The sequence below is a fragment of the Dermacentor variabilis genome, chromosome 2 (assembly GCF_050947875.1).
Source record: "Dermacentor variabilis isolate Ectoservices chromosome 2, ASM5094787v1, whole genome shotgun sequence".
NCBI lineage: Eukaryota > Metazoa > Arthropoda > Arachnida > Ixodida > Ixodidae > Dermacentor > Dermacentor variabilis.
Window position 1 is genome coordinate 14,746,685 of NC_134569.1, and position 16,057 is coordinate 14,762,741.

The window sequence follows — 16,057 nt, forward strand, 5'->3', positions numbered from 1 at the left end:
CAATAATGGCTGTATGCTAGGATCAGACAGTACACGTTGATGTTGGCTAGCCATTTCACAATAACAGTCTTTAGTGAGTCTCTATCCTGATGTGGCTACTTGTTAGTCTCCCTTTCTTTCTCTCTGATACTACCCGTATACATAGCAGCATAGCAGGGAACCAGGGTGATACGTTGAGGGTGACATGCCTGCAGAAGTTCACAGCCAGCCACTCGTGACTTGCACAGGCCTTGAGGGAGTGAGTAAATTCATTACCTAGGATCAGTGCTTAATGAAATCATGCATGAAAAGCCTAACTGCAGAATCTGCCACTTGATGCTGCTCTGCAATGGCCGCAATGACATTTCAAGATTCTTACTCGCCATGGCCTCTATCTGCTGGAGAAACTCAACTGCCTGAATGATGCCTGATCACTGGCAGCGCTTATTTCTTTTTCACAGGTGATAATTGGCCATGAACTTTTGTCTCATCCTGAAAAGAAAGGATTTCGTGACATTCAAGAAAGTGGCGATCTCAAAGTCGCTTTGTTCTGCATGTAAGGGGACTAGGAGAGCCTGTCATCTCCTGTGTCAGATCGGAACCTGATACCCTCAAATAAATGTGCTGTATGGGTGACAGAGGCATTGGCAAAAACAAAGTTTAGCAGCTAGAGAAATAGAATGAGACTGTTGCTCTCCATAGTGATTTGAAACCATGTTTCTGAAATACCTTGCATATCTGGTATCGATACAGGCTTAGGTGCCAACTATGAGGGGCTCCAAAGCCTGAGCCCCCCTGAAGTTTTACGGGAGGGGAGCCAGCCCTCCTGACTAGTTTTTTTTTTTATTATTTTCTGTTTCATTGCAGTACTGGATGCTCAGCAAGGAGGGTGAGATCCGGAGAGATGAGGCATGCCTTGATTATGCTGGGTCTGATGTTATCCTCTACCCATGCCATGGATCCAAGGGTAACCAGCTCTGGATCTATGATGATGCGGTATGTTTTTTGATCCTGTGCTTCTCAGTGTATTCACTCTTCTTTTGCTCTTCCTTTTCCTTTTGCACAAGCTGTGCTTTAGAATTAAAACTTTCCCCGTAATGTTTGATTATATCAGCAGCTACGACTGGCAAACAACCATATTTTTTCCTGGGGATGAACAGAGTAACTACAACATAGCATAGCAAAAGTCCAGCCATCATCATTGCTTTTAAGTCCAATACCAATATGATATTTTAGGGGCAGATGCATTAAATTTTGCTAATATATATATATTGATTGTTTCTGGCATTTTTTATTGTACTTCCAGCATTTAGCATAGGCATAAAAATAAATTCAATCTGTTGCAGCTTCTCTCTGATACCATTTGGGCCTTCTCTCGAGAAAACCGACTCTTTTGGTTTATACACACAGTGATGTGGCATAAAAAGAGATATTCCACCTGGAATCCTATCAATGACTGTGCCTTTTCAAATTGAGCATTCGAACCACCATATGATGGATGGCCTCTTTTGCTATCTTTATTACAAAATGCCTCTTTGGCACGTGAACAGATAATACAGTAGAACCTTGTTGATACGATCCCATTATGTATGATTTCCCGGCACCAATGTCCGCAATCGAGAGTGAAAAAAAATTACTCAATAAGGTTACACTTCTTTTTTACCAGTTAATATGTTTCTGGAAAACACAATCTTTCGGAACCAACGTTCAGTACATTGCCAAACTGCGATTCTGTGATACGTTTTACGGCCACTAACTATCATGTAAACAAGAAAAGGCACGAGGCATGCGAGATAGAGAACAGCAGCTGCCCGCCACAACAGCTTCCCCCCAATACTCACTCGCCCGTGGCACATAAAAACGCCGGTGCGCATTTGGCTAGTTTCCTATTCCATTACCAGCAAAACTCCTCCTCGGTTGTCGCCTTCACAGCTATCGCCACCAACCAGATAGCGAAGGTCACGGCATCAAATCCCGATCACAGCGGCCGCACCTTGATCGGAACGAAATGCAAACACACCCGTATACTGTGCACTGGGTGCCCGTTATAGAACCCCAGGTGGTCAAAATTAATCCGGAGTTCCCCACTACGATGTGCTCATAATCAGATTGTGGTTCTGGCATGTAAAACTCAGAATTAAAAAAAAAAGAACTATTGCAATAAGCATTTTCACCTATCCATTTCACAGCACGTGGGGTGTAGTGGCGTTCGAAACATGCTGCACGTTTTTAATAGGCGATAACACAAATGTGCTGCCGTTCCCTGCTGCAGGTAGCGCAAAGGCAGGCATCATGTTTTGCTCTGACGGCATTGTAGGTATCTCTTGTCTCTTCTGGCGTTGCCCACCAGCTCGATTTCGCTTCAATTTTCCATCCCTGTCTTAAAGACTACGCAATAGAAAAACAACAATGTGCGTCTTGGATCCCACAAGCTCGACACGCGTCAGCATCTCGTGCCACAGTGATACACATGAAGTGGGCATGTCAAAACTTCCGCCAAAATTTCCCATTCAAAGGAGCTGCTGATCCAGGCCAGCAGCGCAAAACTTAGGCGTGCTGAAGCCGCAAGAACGACAATGCGCATCTCGAGCTGCTTGGGCCCCACTAGCTCGGCATGCGTTGGCATCTTGTGTAACGATTTGCGCAACACTTTGCTTTATGTAGATGTCAACTACAGTTGGGGGGGGGAGTCTGCCAGATTGTTTCACGACTTGGGATCACACATTTACCCGGTCGGTACGTTTCTTCCAGGCCTTCTTTTCCCCCCCTTTTTTTTTCAGAACCTATGAACTGTATGTGCTTTCTGCAAACTTGGCAGGATTGTATAACAAAGGTTAAAAAACAAAGCACCAAAAGTTAATGCAAGCGTGGTAAAGGCCACATTTTGGAGGGCCCACTAACCATACATCTTACGTATCCTGTTTGCAAATACATGCAGTTGAACCTCGATATATCGAACACCGCGGTGAACTTGAAGTAGTTCGATATAGCCAGAATTCGATATATAAAATCACGTAAAGAATGCCTCAGAAATTTCTGCACATCAGTCAATGAACCAAGGGCACGATCGGGTATCGTTGTTCGGAGCGCGCGTTCAGTTGCGCCGCGCGCAATTAGCGTAGGCCACGCCGACTATGTCCGCCACGCGAAGTCGGGGCAGTCTAGGACAATCGCGCGCTCCGAACAACGATCCCCGATTGCGCCCCAATCGTGGCGCAGTAAATACTCACTTGAAGCTTCACACAAAGTATTTATTCATTTGGCTAAAAGTACTGCAGCAGTGTATCCTGCTTCTTATTGGCAGCCGTGTGCTTAAAGGGGCCCTGAACCACTTTTTATCGAAGTGGAGAAATACATGTCAAGTGAAGATAGGCTCTTTCAGAACCACTTCGCCGCAAAAAGTCCTTCAGTGCGTTCAGCAGAAGCGGAGTTATCGGCAGTCAAACACGGCCTCAGCTGTGCTCCCCTTCCTCCTCCAATGCCTTGCACTACGAAGGCTACGGCGGAGACGTCACCGTGGCGCGCAGTTCAAATTTCCGATTTGATGCCTACGTCGCGCTAAACGTAAGCCAAACGCGGCTGTCCTCAGAGAGCCTCAGTGCGCTTAGCCACTGGACTCGTGGCAGCACCTCGCGGCGTCCGCGGTGTAGCCGAGCGTAGCGATAATAGCAGCCGTATATTGGAGTGTGCCTTATGACGAAATAAAGCACACAGAAAAGCGTGAGGAGCATGGGGTTTTTGAAACGAGAGCGTTTGAGACAAAGGTGACTTCGCGCTCCCCTTGCGAGCTCCACGGACCGCGTACGACAGCAGAACTTGGCTGAGATGTTCACAACAGCGTATGCTACCCGCAGATTACGTTATTTCACCAAGCCCGAGGGGTGGTCCAGGGCCCCTTTAAACACGGAGTCCTCAACATAATCTAAACCATCCACAAGCGATAGGCCAGTGCCCTCTATTGCGGCACAGTAGCGGCGTAGAAGGGCCAAAGCAGCTACAGCCTCAGTTTGAAGTCGGGAGCGGTTCAACATCAGCGCTTGCGGGATCAACCTCGGCAACGTCTTCATTTGGCCACAACTACCGCTGCAATCCCCGCGTCCCTCAATCGAATGAAGCATTTCGAAACACTGTCCATAACAAAGTATTAAGTGGCATCTGCCAAGGCATCTATGAGTGAGCCCAGTGAGCGTGCATCGTCGCGCATCGTTGTGGATGCAAACCGCCAGTTCTTGCGAGGCGTAGAACGCGGCACCGAGCGCGATACCGAGGAGTCAGTGCGATAAATGCAATGCGTCGTTGACGTTGTCGAACTAGCCAAGCCGCCGCGTGTGCAAGTCGTCGACGTTCAAATGCGGCCCTCGGCGTCGGGAACGCGCATCGCGCCACCGCTATCTTCGAGGGTATTGCGGGAAAGCTCACCGCCTGTCAACAGAGCGCATGTGGTCTGGGATGGCGGAGTTCGATATATCCATTTTACGTCCGACTCCGTTCAAAATTGAAAATTGGAAATGCATGCGATTTTCCAGGTTATATAGAAAGTCTCCGACATACGCAATAATTCAATATGTCTGTGTTCGATATATCAAGGTTTGACTGTATATAGATGATGCTGTGATTAGCACGTCTGTTGCTGCACGCAAGCTACATGCATACTTAGTTTTTACAGCGAAGCTGTATATATGGGGGGGGGGGGGGGCGGGGCTAGCTGGTTCGTCCGTCCGTCCATCTGTCGGTCACCTGTATGCTGAAAACTCCTCTGGCGCAACCCCATGTGCATGTGTGAAAAAAAAAGAGAGAGAAAGAAAGAGAGCCGCGTGATTAGCCAACACCACCTAGGTAGCACAAGGCCTGTTTACTCCAATCCATAACGTCACGCTACCTGGCCCGAAATTTCCATTGAAAAGGCTGGCGTGATGAAAGCGGTGATGTCAAAATCGCTGTTGCCTACTTGGGAGCATCCCCATGAGATTCTATGGCAGTCGAGTCAGCTAATGTGACATCATGGATCAGAGTGAAAAGGCCTTGTGCTATCTAGGTGGTGTTGGATTAGCTACTCCAGTAGTGACGTCGTTGCTCTCCGTCGCAACTGATTGAGCACGCAGCAGTTTCTTTCCGGCTCTGAAATGGGTAGGCCACGCATCATACGTACTCCTGAGAAGCAGGCAGATTTCGATCGGCAATGCCGCGAGCAGAACCGGGAACGAGCTCATGTATGCCGTGCCAATGCTGCAGCCCAGGCATAAGAGCAGTCTCGTGCAGCCGAGTGCGAGCAGCAACTGTGTACCCAGGATCCGGCAGCCTACCAAGCTGTTGTATAATGAACCGTCAGGATTAACTCAGTGAGAAACACCAGGGCCGCACGTTTAGCTTTGCTGGTTAACTATCTGTGCAGAGTGCTTGGGCGGTGATTCTTTTATTTATTCATTTGTTTGAATTGCCACACAGCATAATCTCAGAATGAAATTAAATATAAGCATGTAGGCTTGTTTCGTACACATACTGGAAAAGCGACTTATAGAATATACAATGTGTTGTGAGGACCCATAATTGTTCACGGTACCTAATTGAGTTAAAGGATCAAAATTGAGTTCAAGGATCAAAGATTTGTAATTGGAGTCTGGTGTGCATGTCCCTTTTGTTCTTTTTTAGCTCTACAGCAATTTAGTAAAAACAAAAAGAGCCATATTTTCTGATAGCTCCTTTTATGAGTCATTATTCTCTATCTCTTCACTGCCTCGTACACGTCAACACTTACCAGTTTTTATCAATATTGTCATCTCAGCGCAATCATACACATCCATACACGTGCTGCTGCACATTGTATTTGTGGGATCAGTCACTGCGGAAGGTAATATAGAATTTTAAAAAACTCTGAACATTTGTAATCAAAACTGGAAGAGCTCTATCTGGCATAGATATATTCTTGCCTTACAGCTAAAGGGACACTAAAGGCAAATATTAAGCTAAAGTAATAGATTAGTGCTTGAGAATCTTTAAGGCGTTAATATTATCTCGAACAGAGCCTCAGTAATCGAGAAGTTGAGGTAAATGTAGGACATGATTAGACTCCTCCTGGACATTCAAGTACTTTCCCAATGACGAATTCACTCCTCTCAAATCCCGGCCACTGCGGTAGCATTTCAATGGGAGCGAAATGCTTGCATTTAGGTACATGTTAAGGAACCTCAGGTGGTCAAAATTAATCTAGAGTCCCCCGCTATGGCGTGCCTCATAGTCAGATGGTGTCTGGCACGTAAAACCCCACGCTTTCTTTTTTTAAGGCACTCCTCATTTAACTTCTGTCACTAGTAGTCGACCACTCATTATAAAAACGTTATTCTATTGCATTATAGGACAAAGAAAAGTTATACTTGTCCAGTTATATATAATTTTTAGAAAAAAAAACTTATTGACATTACTCTTGACAACAGCGCGGGCGGTCGAAAGGATTCGTTTTCACTCGACGCTGTGCCACCCGCACTTTGGTGTTTCAGTATCCTTATTACGCGATAAGGATACTGTGCTGTGCTGGTTCTGCTGGCTTGCGAATCTCTCACAAACTGCAAATAGCAAAGAATTCCACTTCCATGTAATGTCGCGGGATGCCCGAACAGTCCACGCTACTTGACCTGCAGGAGCTGCAGCGGCGAATCCACCGCTGTGTCGTGGCTTAGTTTCTCCATAGCCGGGCATTTGCGGTTTGTGCAATACACCATACTGCTCTCCTTCAGGTGCCGTTTACTCACCAACGGCCGTAAAAGCCTGCAAAGTGCAGTGATGGCATATGCAACGTCACCACTCCTCAGTTTGGTGGCGGGAGATTTGAATTGCGATAGAGGTATTTGGACCCTGCAGATGCAATTTTCTTGCAAACTAAGTCTTTTCTTGGCACGAAACAAGTGTTGCGAGGTTTCTGGGATGGTATTTAAACAGTCCACGTCGAGTTAGTAGTTGCCTTTAGTGTCTCCTTTAAACAAAGTTGTCACTTACATTTAGTTAATGGTACTATATAAAGCAAAAAATATGCTTGATGATGCTTTGTGTACTTTCCAAGTTATGAAGGTAATTTGAAAAGTTGTACTAAATGTTGGTCACTAAATATCTCGCTGATAGTAAATTAACAGCAGTTTTACTTAGCGAACTGCTATCACATCAGGACCATGTGGTCATGAATTAATGCAAAAGGCATGGATTTCTTTTTCTTTTTATGAGTGATTTTAGCTGGAAATCACTTACTCCAAATACCATGCTCTCTTGCATTATACAGAGTGGCACAGTTCAGCATGGTAGCAGTCGGAAGTGCCTGGAGATGTCAGAGGACCGCCAAAAGGTCAGCATGGAGATCTGCTCTGGGAGTCTCAGGCAGAGCTGGATCTTCCAGAACTACAACAAGACCAAGGCCATCAAGATTCCCAGTCGGGGCCACTAGGTTGCCGTGAACAACCCAGCTGCTGCTGCAAGGGATTTCTCACTTGACAGGACCTCATAATATCTGTGCATGAAGTGAAAGTCAAGACAAACATAAGAAACAAAACAAAAAAGGGAATGTAGACAATTTAAAGGTGCGTGCTAGCAGTGAACTGACGGTGTCGCAATTGTCGTGAGTGCATCAGCTCATCGGTCACATCACCTCGGCCAGACCTCGGGAGGGTGCCCCGGCTGCCTTTCCATTCATCTGCCTCCTCAGCTCAGTTACAGCTGAATTCAAGGCCGCTATCTTGTGCGCGTTCGAAAAGCCGACGCGCAGTTTCACCTCACACGGCCTATATTGGCCTAGGCCGCAATATCGGCACGGCGTAGGACAATTGTGTGCGACGAAACTGAATGGTGGCTTTTCGAATGCATGCAAGATAGTGGCCCAGGCCTTCAGTTGCAGTGGACTCGCGCTTTGATGTTTGCTTTGTTGCTGGATCAGCTGTCATTTCGATATCATCACAAGGTTCCTGCCAACGGAGGCAAAAGAAAATTCTGGTGGCCACCGCGTTTATAAGGATGTCATTTGGTATGCACCACAGGCCTCCATCCTCTACAGTTGGCAGATTGAGAGAAGATTTTGCCGAGCACCCTTACGAAGTGCCAAGAATCAAAAATGTTGGAAGTTCGAGGTGCTTCCCAACTGACTGGCTGCAAGCGTTTCGCCAACAGTGCCTCATCTGTGAATTTTTTCATCCATGTTTTGATGAGTGCTGAGTGTTATTTTTGCTGAGTGTTTTTTTTTTATTATTATTCAATCGACTTTTTGTGTCATTGTTGCTGCTGTTATTGTTTGCACAGATGCCCTTGCAAACTGCAAAGACTGAAGCACATTGTTATTGCCAAGGCATCCCGCAAAGACTGTGTAACAAATTTACCACTTCGTTGGTGTATTTTTGCAAAAAAAGAAAAATATGTACTATGTGCAGTGGGCTGCCAGCAGCTTAGCTGTGCGCTACAAGTGGCCCTCTGGTTTCAGCACACATACACAGACAAATGAAAAGCACATGTTTTTTTACCACGTGAGCCATTTGCAAGTTGTGCTGCCAGAGTTTATAGCCATAAGTATTTTTGTTTAAATTGCTGCACATGAACTGCTTGCTTTTGGTTGTCGTCCCACTAAAATGGCCAGAAAACCTAGAGAGAGAGTTTATTCCATCAGGGTGTTTGGGGAGAGAACGTTTCTGTGGGTTTTTATATGTAGAGTTCTTGGAGGTGCTCCTCTAGGCTTTTTTTTCTTTGTTTTTTCTTGAAGGTGGTGTGGGCTCTGGGAGATCGCTTTCGTCTACTCTTTAAAATTAAATATAGCAGCTGCTGTGTCGCATGTGCTTTGGTTCTCTTCTGTTAAAATTTGTAGCATTCCATCTTTTCTAGTCAGTTTGTGCATTCCAGTTTTTTCTGTTTTCCTTTTTGGCCCTGCATACATCTGTGTACAAAGCGGTGACTGAAATTTAAGGGAAAGGACTTATGTGTGCGTGTGTTTACCTTGCACTCAAAGATTTGAGAATTGTGCCTTATCAAAAGTAATGTTTGCAACAAACAAGTTCTTTTAATGAATAAAATTCTGTTCAAACATTCACACTATGTTACAAAGGCTTATGTCGTGAAAATTACATTCAACTTGAAAGCCTATGTCTGCTGTTGCAAAATGTCCTAGTCAAAAGTACTAAGCGTGTGCATGGACCTCAGATGGTGGGTGTTACCTCTTGTCTATTCTATCGCTCATTAGTGCAAAAAATATGAACTTTGTGGAACAATTCCAGGACTGAGCTTGTAAAATTTAATGAACTTGCAAACGAATTACTCCAGGTCTCGTCAGAGTATTCCCCTTTGCTATCTGCGCACAGCTGCCACCATTTCCGGAGGTCATGGAAGCAAGCAGAGAAGGCCTGGGCTGCGATATTGCAGCGATGCCTTTTCCCAATGCTAATGTTTTTTGGTGCTTTTTGCATTCATGAGTGGTCAAGGTGGCGCTCTGCCCCGGCAGCCCTGGATGCTCTCTATCATATTAGAGTAGTTTTGTTTTCTACCATACCTTTATGAAGCTTCCCTTTCAATGGCAATCTCACATGAAGAAACAAAACGAAATTAAATGGTGGCAGGTGGTGTAAATATGGGGGATGCAAAACAGGAATATGGGTGTTTGGCCAGATAGCCATGGTCTGATACAGCAGTGTGGGGCCTTGCATAATAACAAGAACCACTGTCCAGATGGCAAATAAGAATGGCACTGCTGAAGTGGTTGGCACAAATATGGCATCTATGAATGAGGAATGGCAATGATTTGACAATGATGACTGCAGTCATTTGTCATCAGTATAAGGGAAAGGCTGGATGGCTGGACAGACATGGCAAACTTAGTTTTCAGCCTTGCAACTGCTGTCGTAAATAATTTGTGCACCAAGCTCTGAGTGGTCATTAACGCATAAAGTTTAATGCACTAATTATTAGAGGGAATTGTGCCGCCATTGTCTACAGGAGCTGTAAGCAAGGCACATCAGCCAGCATGGGGATGATGGCTAGTACATGGGGCTTCCTAGACTTCGTCCTTCCGTCTGTAAACGACTTCGTGACTATGTAAGCTGCTCATTTTCAAAAGAGTAGTGTGCTATAAATAAACAATTGCAATTGCCTGAGGGCCTGATTAGAATGGAGGACCTCTACCACAGAAGCCCGATATTGAAACCATTACACCACAAACGCATGTGTCGACAAGCAGCATAGAGCATGTTTAAGAATTTGTCACGAGGAAACCAGTGCATTGAGACGCTTGGCGTGTATTGATTTGGCCACCTCAACAAGCGGAACCACTACAATTAGCAGCGATTATGCATGTTCTCAGTCTTATTGCATACTGTACTTAGAAAAATTATACATTGCTTTGAAATTTAGGCCAATAAAGGCAGGCAAAGTGTAGTAAGCAAGGCCACAAGAATGTCTGAAGCCACAAGCACTAAGCTCAGAAGAATCCATGTACTAACCATCATTCCCATGATGGCTGAACAATTACAGTGCCACAGTTCCCTCTATTAATTATTGTAGGAAACTATTCATACATTAAAGAATGCCAGGTAGCCATAATCAATCCGAAGTCCTATACTACGAAAACTCTTAGAGCCCTTGCGTCACTTTCATTAAACCCCATCACTCAATCATCGCAAATCTGATGCAGCACCCTGTGCCAGGCCATGCAGGTATATATGCACGCAACACAGTGCAATTTAAAAGATAAAAGGTTTATTTCACAGAGATGTACACATGACTGCACTTCATTCAGCCACTATATAACCGTCAAGCCCAAAACCAACAAATGAAAGGAGGGACATTCAAACAACTGTGTCATGTTTGCAGGTGAACAGGCAGTTTGATAGACACCATGAGTTTGTTACCAGCTGCTGCACTCATCATTTCATATGTTCCAAGGCATGTGCAACACATCATCTTGTGCTTCTTTTTTCTCAGCATTCCAACGGCATTCCAACAATAAAAACAAAAGGAGAGTTAGTACTGTTATACTGAAAATGTGCCCAGCAGTTTTTACACAAGACTCTTATGAAAACCACCTGAACGCACAGCAGCCAATTAACATACCTAAAGTCTTTATCTTGCATGTTTATTGCTAAATCACATGGTAATATTTAAGAATAGTGCTTTAGCATATGACTTGTTACTCAGGAAATCAGTTCTTAATGCTTTGCTCAAGTCTGGAAAAACTTTCCGCTTTCATTGCAGCATGTATTTAGGCAGCACTGGTAGGTTTAGCACAAGCCTGAATTAATAGAGAAAAAGAAATCGTACCAAACGTACACTTTCAATGCAAATAAAGTTGTAGCTGGCCTGGGTACTACATATATATCCAATATGAGGCAATCTTATGAAACGGTCTTCTTCCAGATTAAGTTACTTGGACTGGGAAATTTATACAGTCTTTATGAATATTTTGCTTCTTGGCATGGTAGCAGACCAGCTTTAAAACAATGCAACGCAAAGTCCAATGTCAAAACTGTAGGGGAGCTAGGAAGACTACAGTAGGCAGGAACACTGCTCACTTTGGCATTTTTTTTTTTCATGAACTGTTGTAAAACCTTATGAAAAGCAGTTCCCGTGAGACACACTTATGCACTAATTTATTTGTCAAGTATTCAAAAAGTGGAATTCCTCTTGTACATCCCAAAACTTGCAGAACAACTGTGCAGCCTATTAAATCACAGTTAAATGTAAAACAGCACTGCACTGTGCACATCTTGCAATGGACAGGAACTGGAAGAACATACACTGCATTACCGCTGATGCTTTCCTCATTACATAGGCAATGACAGCTTATCTCCATACCTTGCCTGAAAGCCTATGTGCAGTAGAATTGCACTAGTACAAAAGAAGACTTGCTGACACACACATTTTAATTCTGCAAGCTTCGCTTTGCATAACAGTTTAATGATGCATCATGCTGTGTTAAGCAGAGCTGGGAAAACCATTTTTTATTGTCTGGTGCACAAATCCAATGGCTTTGATTTAGATATAAATTCATTTGCAGCCTTCTATACTGTGACAACTGGCAACTTGGTAAATAAATAGTTGTGGTTATATGTAAACAACAACAACAACAAAAGACGAGAACTTACAAAACCTGCAAAGCAATGACCCTATGTACATTTCCACATGAAAGGAAGATAAGCAAAATGTGCATTCATTGTTCGCCCTTAAATTTCCATTCATCCTCCTATTACAATGAAGCTAGTTACAGCAAAATGTCACAATGACACGATAATAAAGGTAGCACCTGTGCAGCAAAAATAATTTTAAGAAAGAAAGTCCTGTGATGTGCAAGGCAGCACTAATAATATTTGGCATCAGCATCCTTTAACTGTGGCATTACATCATATGAGCTACTTCAGAAGTTAACTAACTAGTGTAGCGTCAAAGGCTGTTGCCATTGGCCAAGAAGAGTGTAGCATTTGGACTTCAGTTATAGCAACACCATGTGCTGTTGCCCTCCTGGAAGCTTGAATTGGTCAAAATATGGTTGCTGTTCAGGAGTCTACATAGCTGATGTAAATTCACTCATCTGGTTTGCTGGCAGAAATAAACGGAAGACTGTGCCAGCATCGGTTGGCAACAGCACTTACTATTGTAGGAGTGTTTATGGGGTCACGCTTTTGATGACATTCAGCTTGGCTAAAAGATAATATATTTTGTTCCAAGAATTTGCTCATATTTCCAGAACATAGAGTAACATACCCTTAACCAGTATAATAGGCTAAAATCAACACTGTACAACACTGGCCTATGTCACAACTTAAGAGTACTTACATAAGAAAATTCGATGTCCAAAGTGGAAACAAAAAATGTTTGCAACATGGTTCCTGCAGGAAAACAGTGATTGCTCCTAAAGGCTGAAATCCAATTCCTTGCAGAGTGTAGCATCTGTTTGACAGACCTATGCAAAGTGTGCTTTGTTAGGCACACAGACAGTCCCACCTCCATCTTGAAAGTGGAACAGAAAGGACTCTCCTAACCATATCTTTAAAAATTAGAGCAGAATATGAAACTAAACAAATTTTGTTCAACATGAGCCTTGCTCTTCCACATAGTCATGCCTCGTGTACCAGTGTGCATCTTTTTCTCTCCATTGTTTGCTGGACCCTCTACAAGAATAAAATCTGGAACTGCTAACAACAACCTTCTCAAGGCACTGCACGAAATGTGGACTGTCCAATACTCGTTCATACATAATTGAAAAATGAAACGTAAACGATCTTGAGTGCACGACCACTATATCATCATCTTCCAGAGTTCATTAAGAAGCTTACTTTGATTTTTCTCCCCCCATCTACCTGTAAGCGCACAATGCCATTTCCTAATGGCTGCACCCATGCCAACGTCACCTACATCTACAAGAGCGGCAGTGTGGTGCTGAACTTCGTTTAACAGCAGTCTGGTCATGGATGGCGAATGCATCGGAGCTGCCTGTTTGTATTTACTCATCATATGAGGCCCTCATCACGGGACTTGCATTTCGGCACTGTTTCTGGAAACACCATGGCAGTGAACTATGTTGGGAGGATGCCAGATGTCCTCCCTGTGTGCAAATCACCAGGCTCCAGCCCTCGTCGTGAAGAAATTTTAGGGCAGCACTAAGTGCATTGCTCACAATACATGTGTTGTAAACGACACATTCATATGCGCATCTCCACGATTAGAAAGCCTAGCATTGAAATAAATAAACATAGATTTCTTTCTGTACAGGACAACACAAAAAAAAAAATGATAGAGAGAACAAGACATGAGAAACCCTGACAACAGCACCACTTGAGTTCTGCTGTTTCCAGCAACTCAAAGTATTACTTTGAAAAATCGTTGGCTTATGGCCTTGAAGTCAGTGTGAATCTATGTTATCACTACAACATGTGCCCCAAGGAACGGAGAAATTATAGCAACATAAATTTAAATAGTGGGGAAGAAATAAACTCACAGAATGCAAGAAGGTGGTTACATCTTGTTGCTTAGCATGAACGCAGCTTGTTGTTAAGAGCCATGCTCAATGAAACTTCAAGAACTGAATGAAATGTGATTTTTACAGCTTGTAAATCTAGAATGGTGCCATTGCCTTGTGGAATACATCAAAAGCTAGCCATCTATGGTGCACAGTCTGTGGTGTGACTACTAAGCAGTGTCGCAGCATTGCTCAGCATGCACCATTCATTCCAGAAAAATGTGTAGGCCAATGCTACCATGGCACCAGTGTGCGCAAGGTCTTATAGGACCAGCACCGGCTTTGCTTTCACATATTCAAAAGATTACAGGCTGCAGAGGCCATAATATTCTCAACCCATGCTAATGCCAGAAAGTCGAGCAGTTCCTTAAGGTTTTCTGTTTACTCTGGCTGCAGTACCAGTGGGCTGCACATTTTCAGAAGAGATGGCACAAGAGTGCACCAATATGAACAACCGATCTGTTTTCAGTTGATGATTGCTGCATACATGCAAATTTAAGCCTCACTTACTGTTATCTACAACATAGTTCTCACGATGAAAACTATGCCGTGTAGAACATCTTGTACTGAAATTCAAGAATGAGGAACAGTATGGGCGTTGGTTGCAAATCTGGTGTTTTCTTTCATATTTGTGCACCATGTACAGTCAGCAGTGAAAGTCTAGCAGCCACGGCAAAATTTCTTCTAGCACTGCTGTGCAACATGGAATTGTGTCAATGCAATATCTTGGTCGAACAGGCACACATAGACTGTACTACATGATTTCAGCTGGCATACCTACACTCTAAGAACAGTTTACACCCTTTGGCTTGCCCCTTCTGCCACACAAAAATAATCGTCATCTGCCTTTCTTTCCTTTCTTTATCGCTGCAAGCCCGGAACTTTCCAGTGACGAACGGCACGCGCGTTATCAGAAGGGCCACTCCAAAGGGTGTAAACTGTTCTATGCTGATAACGCGCGTGCCATTCGTTACTGGAAAGTTCTGGGCTCGCAGCGATAAAGAAAGGAAACGCCTCAAGGCAGATGACGATTATTTTTGTGTGGCAGAAGGGGCAAGCCAAAGGGTGTAAACTGTTCTTAGAGAGTAAGCTGCTAAGAAGAAAAACAATATTTTGTGGCAGCTGTGGGCTCCAGACTTTCGCTTGGGACTGTACATCAAGATACAAAGGTAGACAGTGCATAGGAGTGGCTCTCTAGTTAAGTTTAGGCTTAATAAAAGAAACCTTCAGAGTGTTCACATAAGTCGCAGTCATGCCACCTGATGTTTGCATGGTTTGTGCACCTATAGTGATGGAACACCATCCTGCACTTTGTTTACCATTGTGCATAGGTGTGAACATCGTCAAAGGCAAAGGCATTGTGTAAGACCAGCAATACATCTCATACACGAAACAACATCATTGTCCATATAACTGGCTCAAAGTCACAAGCTGCGGAAGAAAACGCTAGAGCAAGATGGCTCCCCAGTGGGTGTAAATTACTGAAGATGAAGGCGGTGAAAAGAGCAAGAAATGAATGTAGAGTAAGGTTAACGCTTAACACAGGCACCGCTGGGCACGCAGCTATCTGCAGACCTCGACCTGAGATCGGCTAGGAAGGTGCACTTGGATAGCACGCCCGGACGGATGTCACACTCATTCCGCTTGGCTCGGATGTTGTTTGCGCACATCATCTCTCCATTACGTGCCATTAAAATCCTTGTCCGATGTAGGTGCTGGTGAGTAGCCATCAGCTGGACGCTTCCTCTTGAAGAAGCCCAACTGCACGGACAAATGGTGTTATTGTAAACAGGCTCTGTCATCATGTTTCACAGCCAGTGCTCTTAATCTGTCTCATCAATGACAGCTATGATGCATTTTATAAAAAAATCAAATTATACTAATTAAAAATTAGGTACATGCCGTACATTACTTGTTAAGAATTCATCACAGCTGCTGTACTGTTGCACTAACAAAGGCCCCACATAGAAGCTACAGTATAACATAAAACAAATTTTATGACAGTGACGGAAGTCCCACTTGCACATGTGAGACTTGGTTCAAGTTATCCAGACTACGAAAAATAGAGATACCGTAGGTTGCTTGCCTTATTTGCTTTATGTTATGACATAC

General features: G+C 43.9%; 2 protein-coding genes across 11 annotated transcripts in view; one reads left to right on the forward strand and one right to left on the reverse strand.

Annotated features, from left to right (window-relative positions):
* Positions 1-9,031, forward strand: part of LOC142571392 (putative polypeptide N-acetylgalactosaminyltransferase 9) — a 305,969-nt gene extending 296,938 nt beyond the window's left edge. For all 8 annotated transcript variants that reach the window (XM_075679706.1, XM_075679701.1, XM_075679699.1 and 5 more), the window contains 2 exons: positions 847-975; positions 7,247-9,031. In XM_075679706.1, coding sequence (XP_075535821.1) covers positions 847-975; positions 7,247-7,408 — 291 coding nt within the window. In that variant the 3' untranslated portion in view covers positions 7,409-9,031. The remainder of the gene's footprint in view (positions 1-846; positions 976-7,246) is intronic.
* Positions 9,032-10,672: 1,641 nt separating this feature from the next.
* The window catches only part of LOC142571390 (integrin alpha-PS1-like), a 165,200-nt gene continuing 159,815 nt past the window's right edge, over positions 10,673-16,057 (reverse strand). For all 3 annotated transcript variants that reach the window (XM_075679695.1, XM_075679696.1, XM_075679697.1), the window contains exon 26: positions 10,673-15,706. In XM_075679695.1, coding sequence (XP_075535810.1) covers positions 15,626-15,706 — 81 coding nt within the window. In that variant the 3' untranslated portion in view covers positions 10,673-15,625. The remainder of the gene's footprint in view (positions 15,707-16,057) is intronic.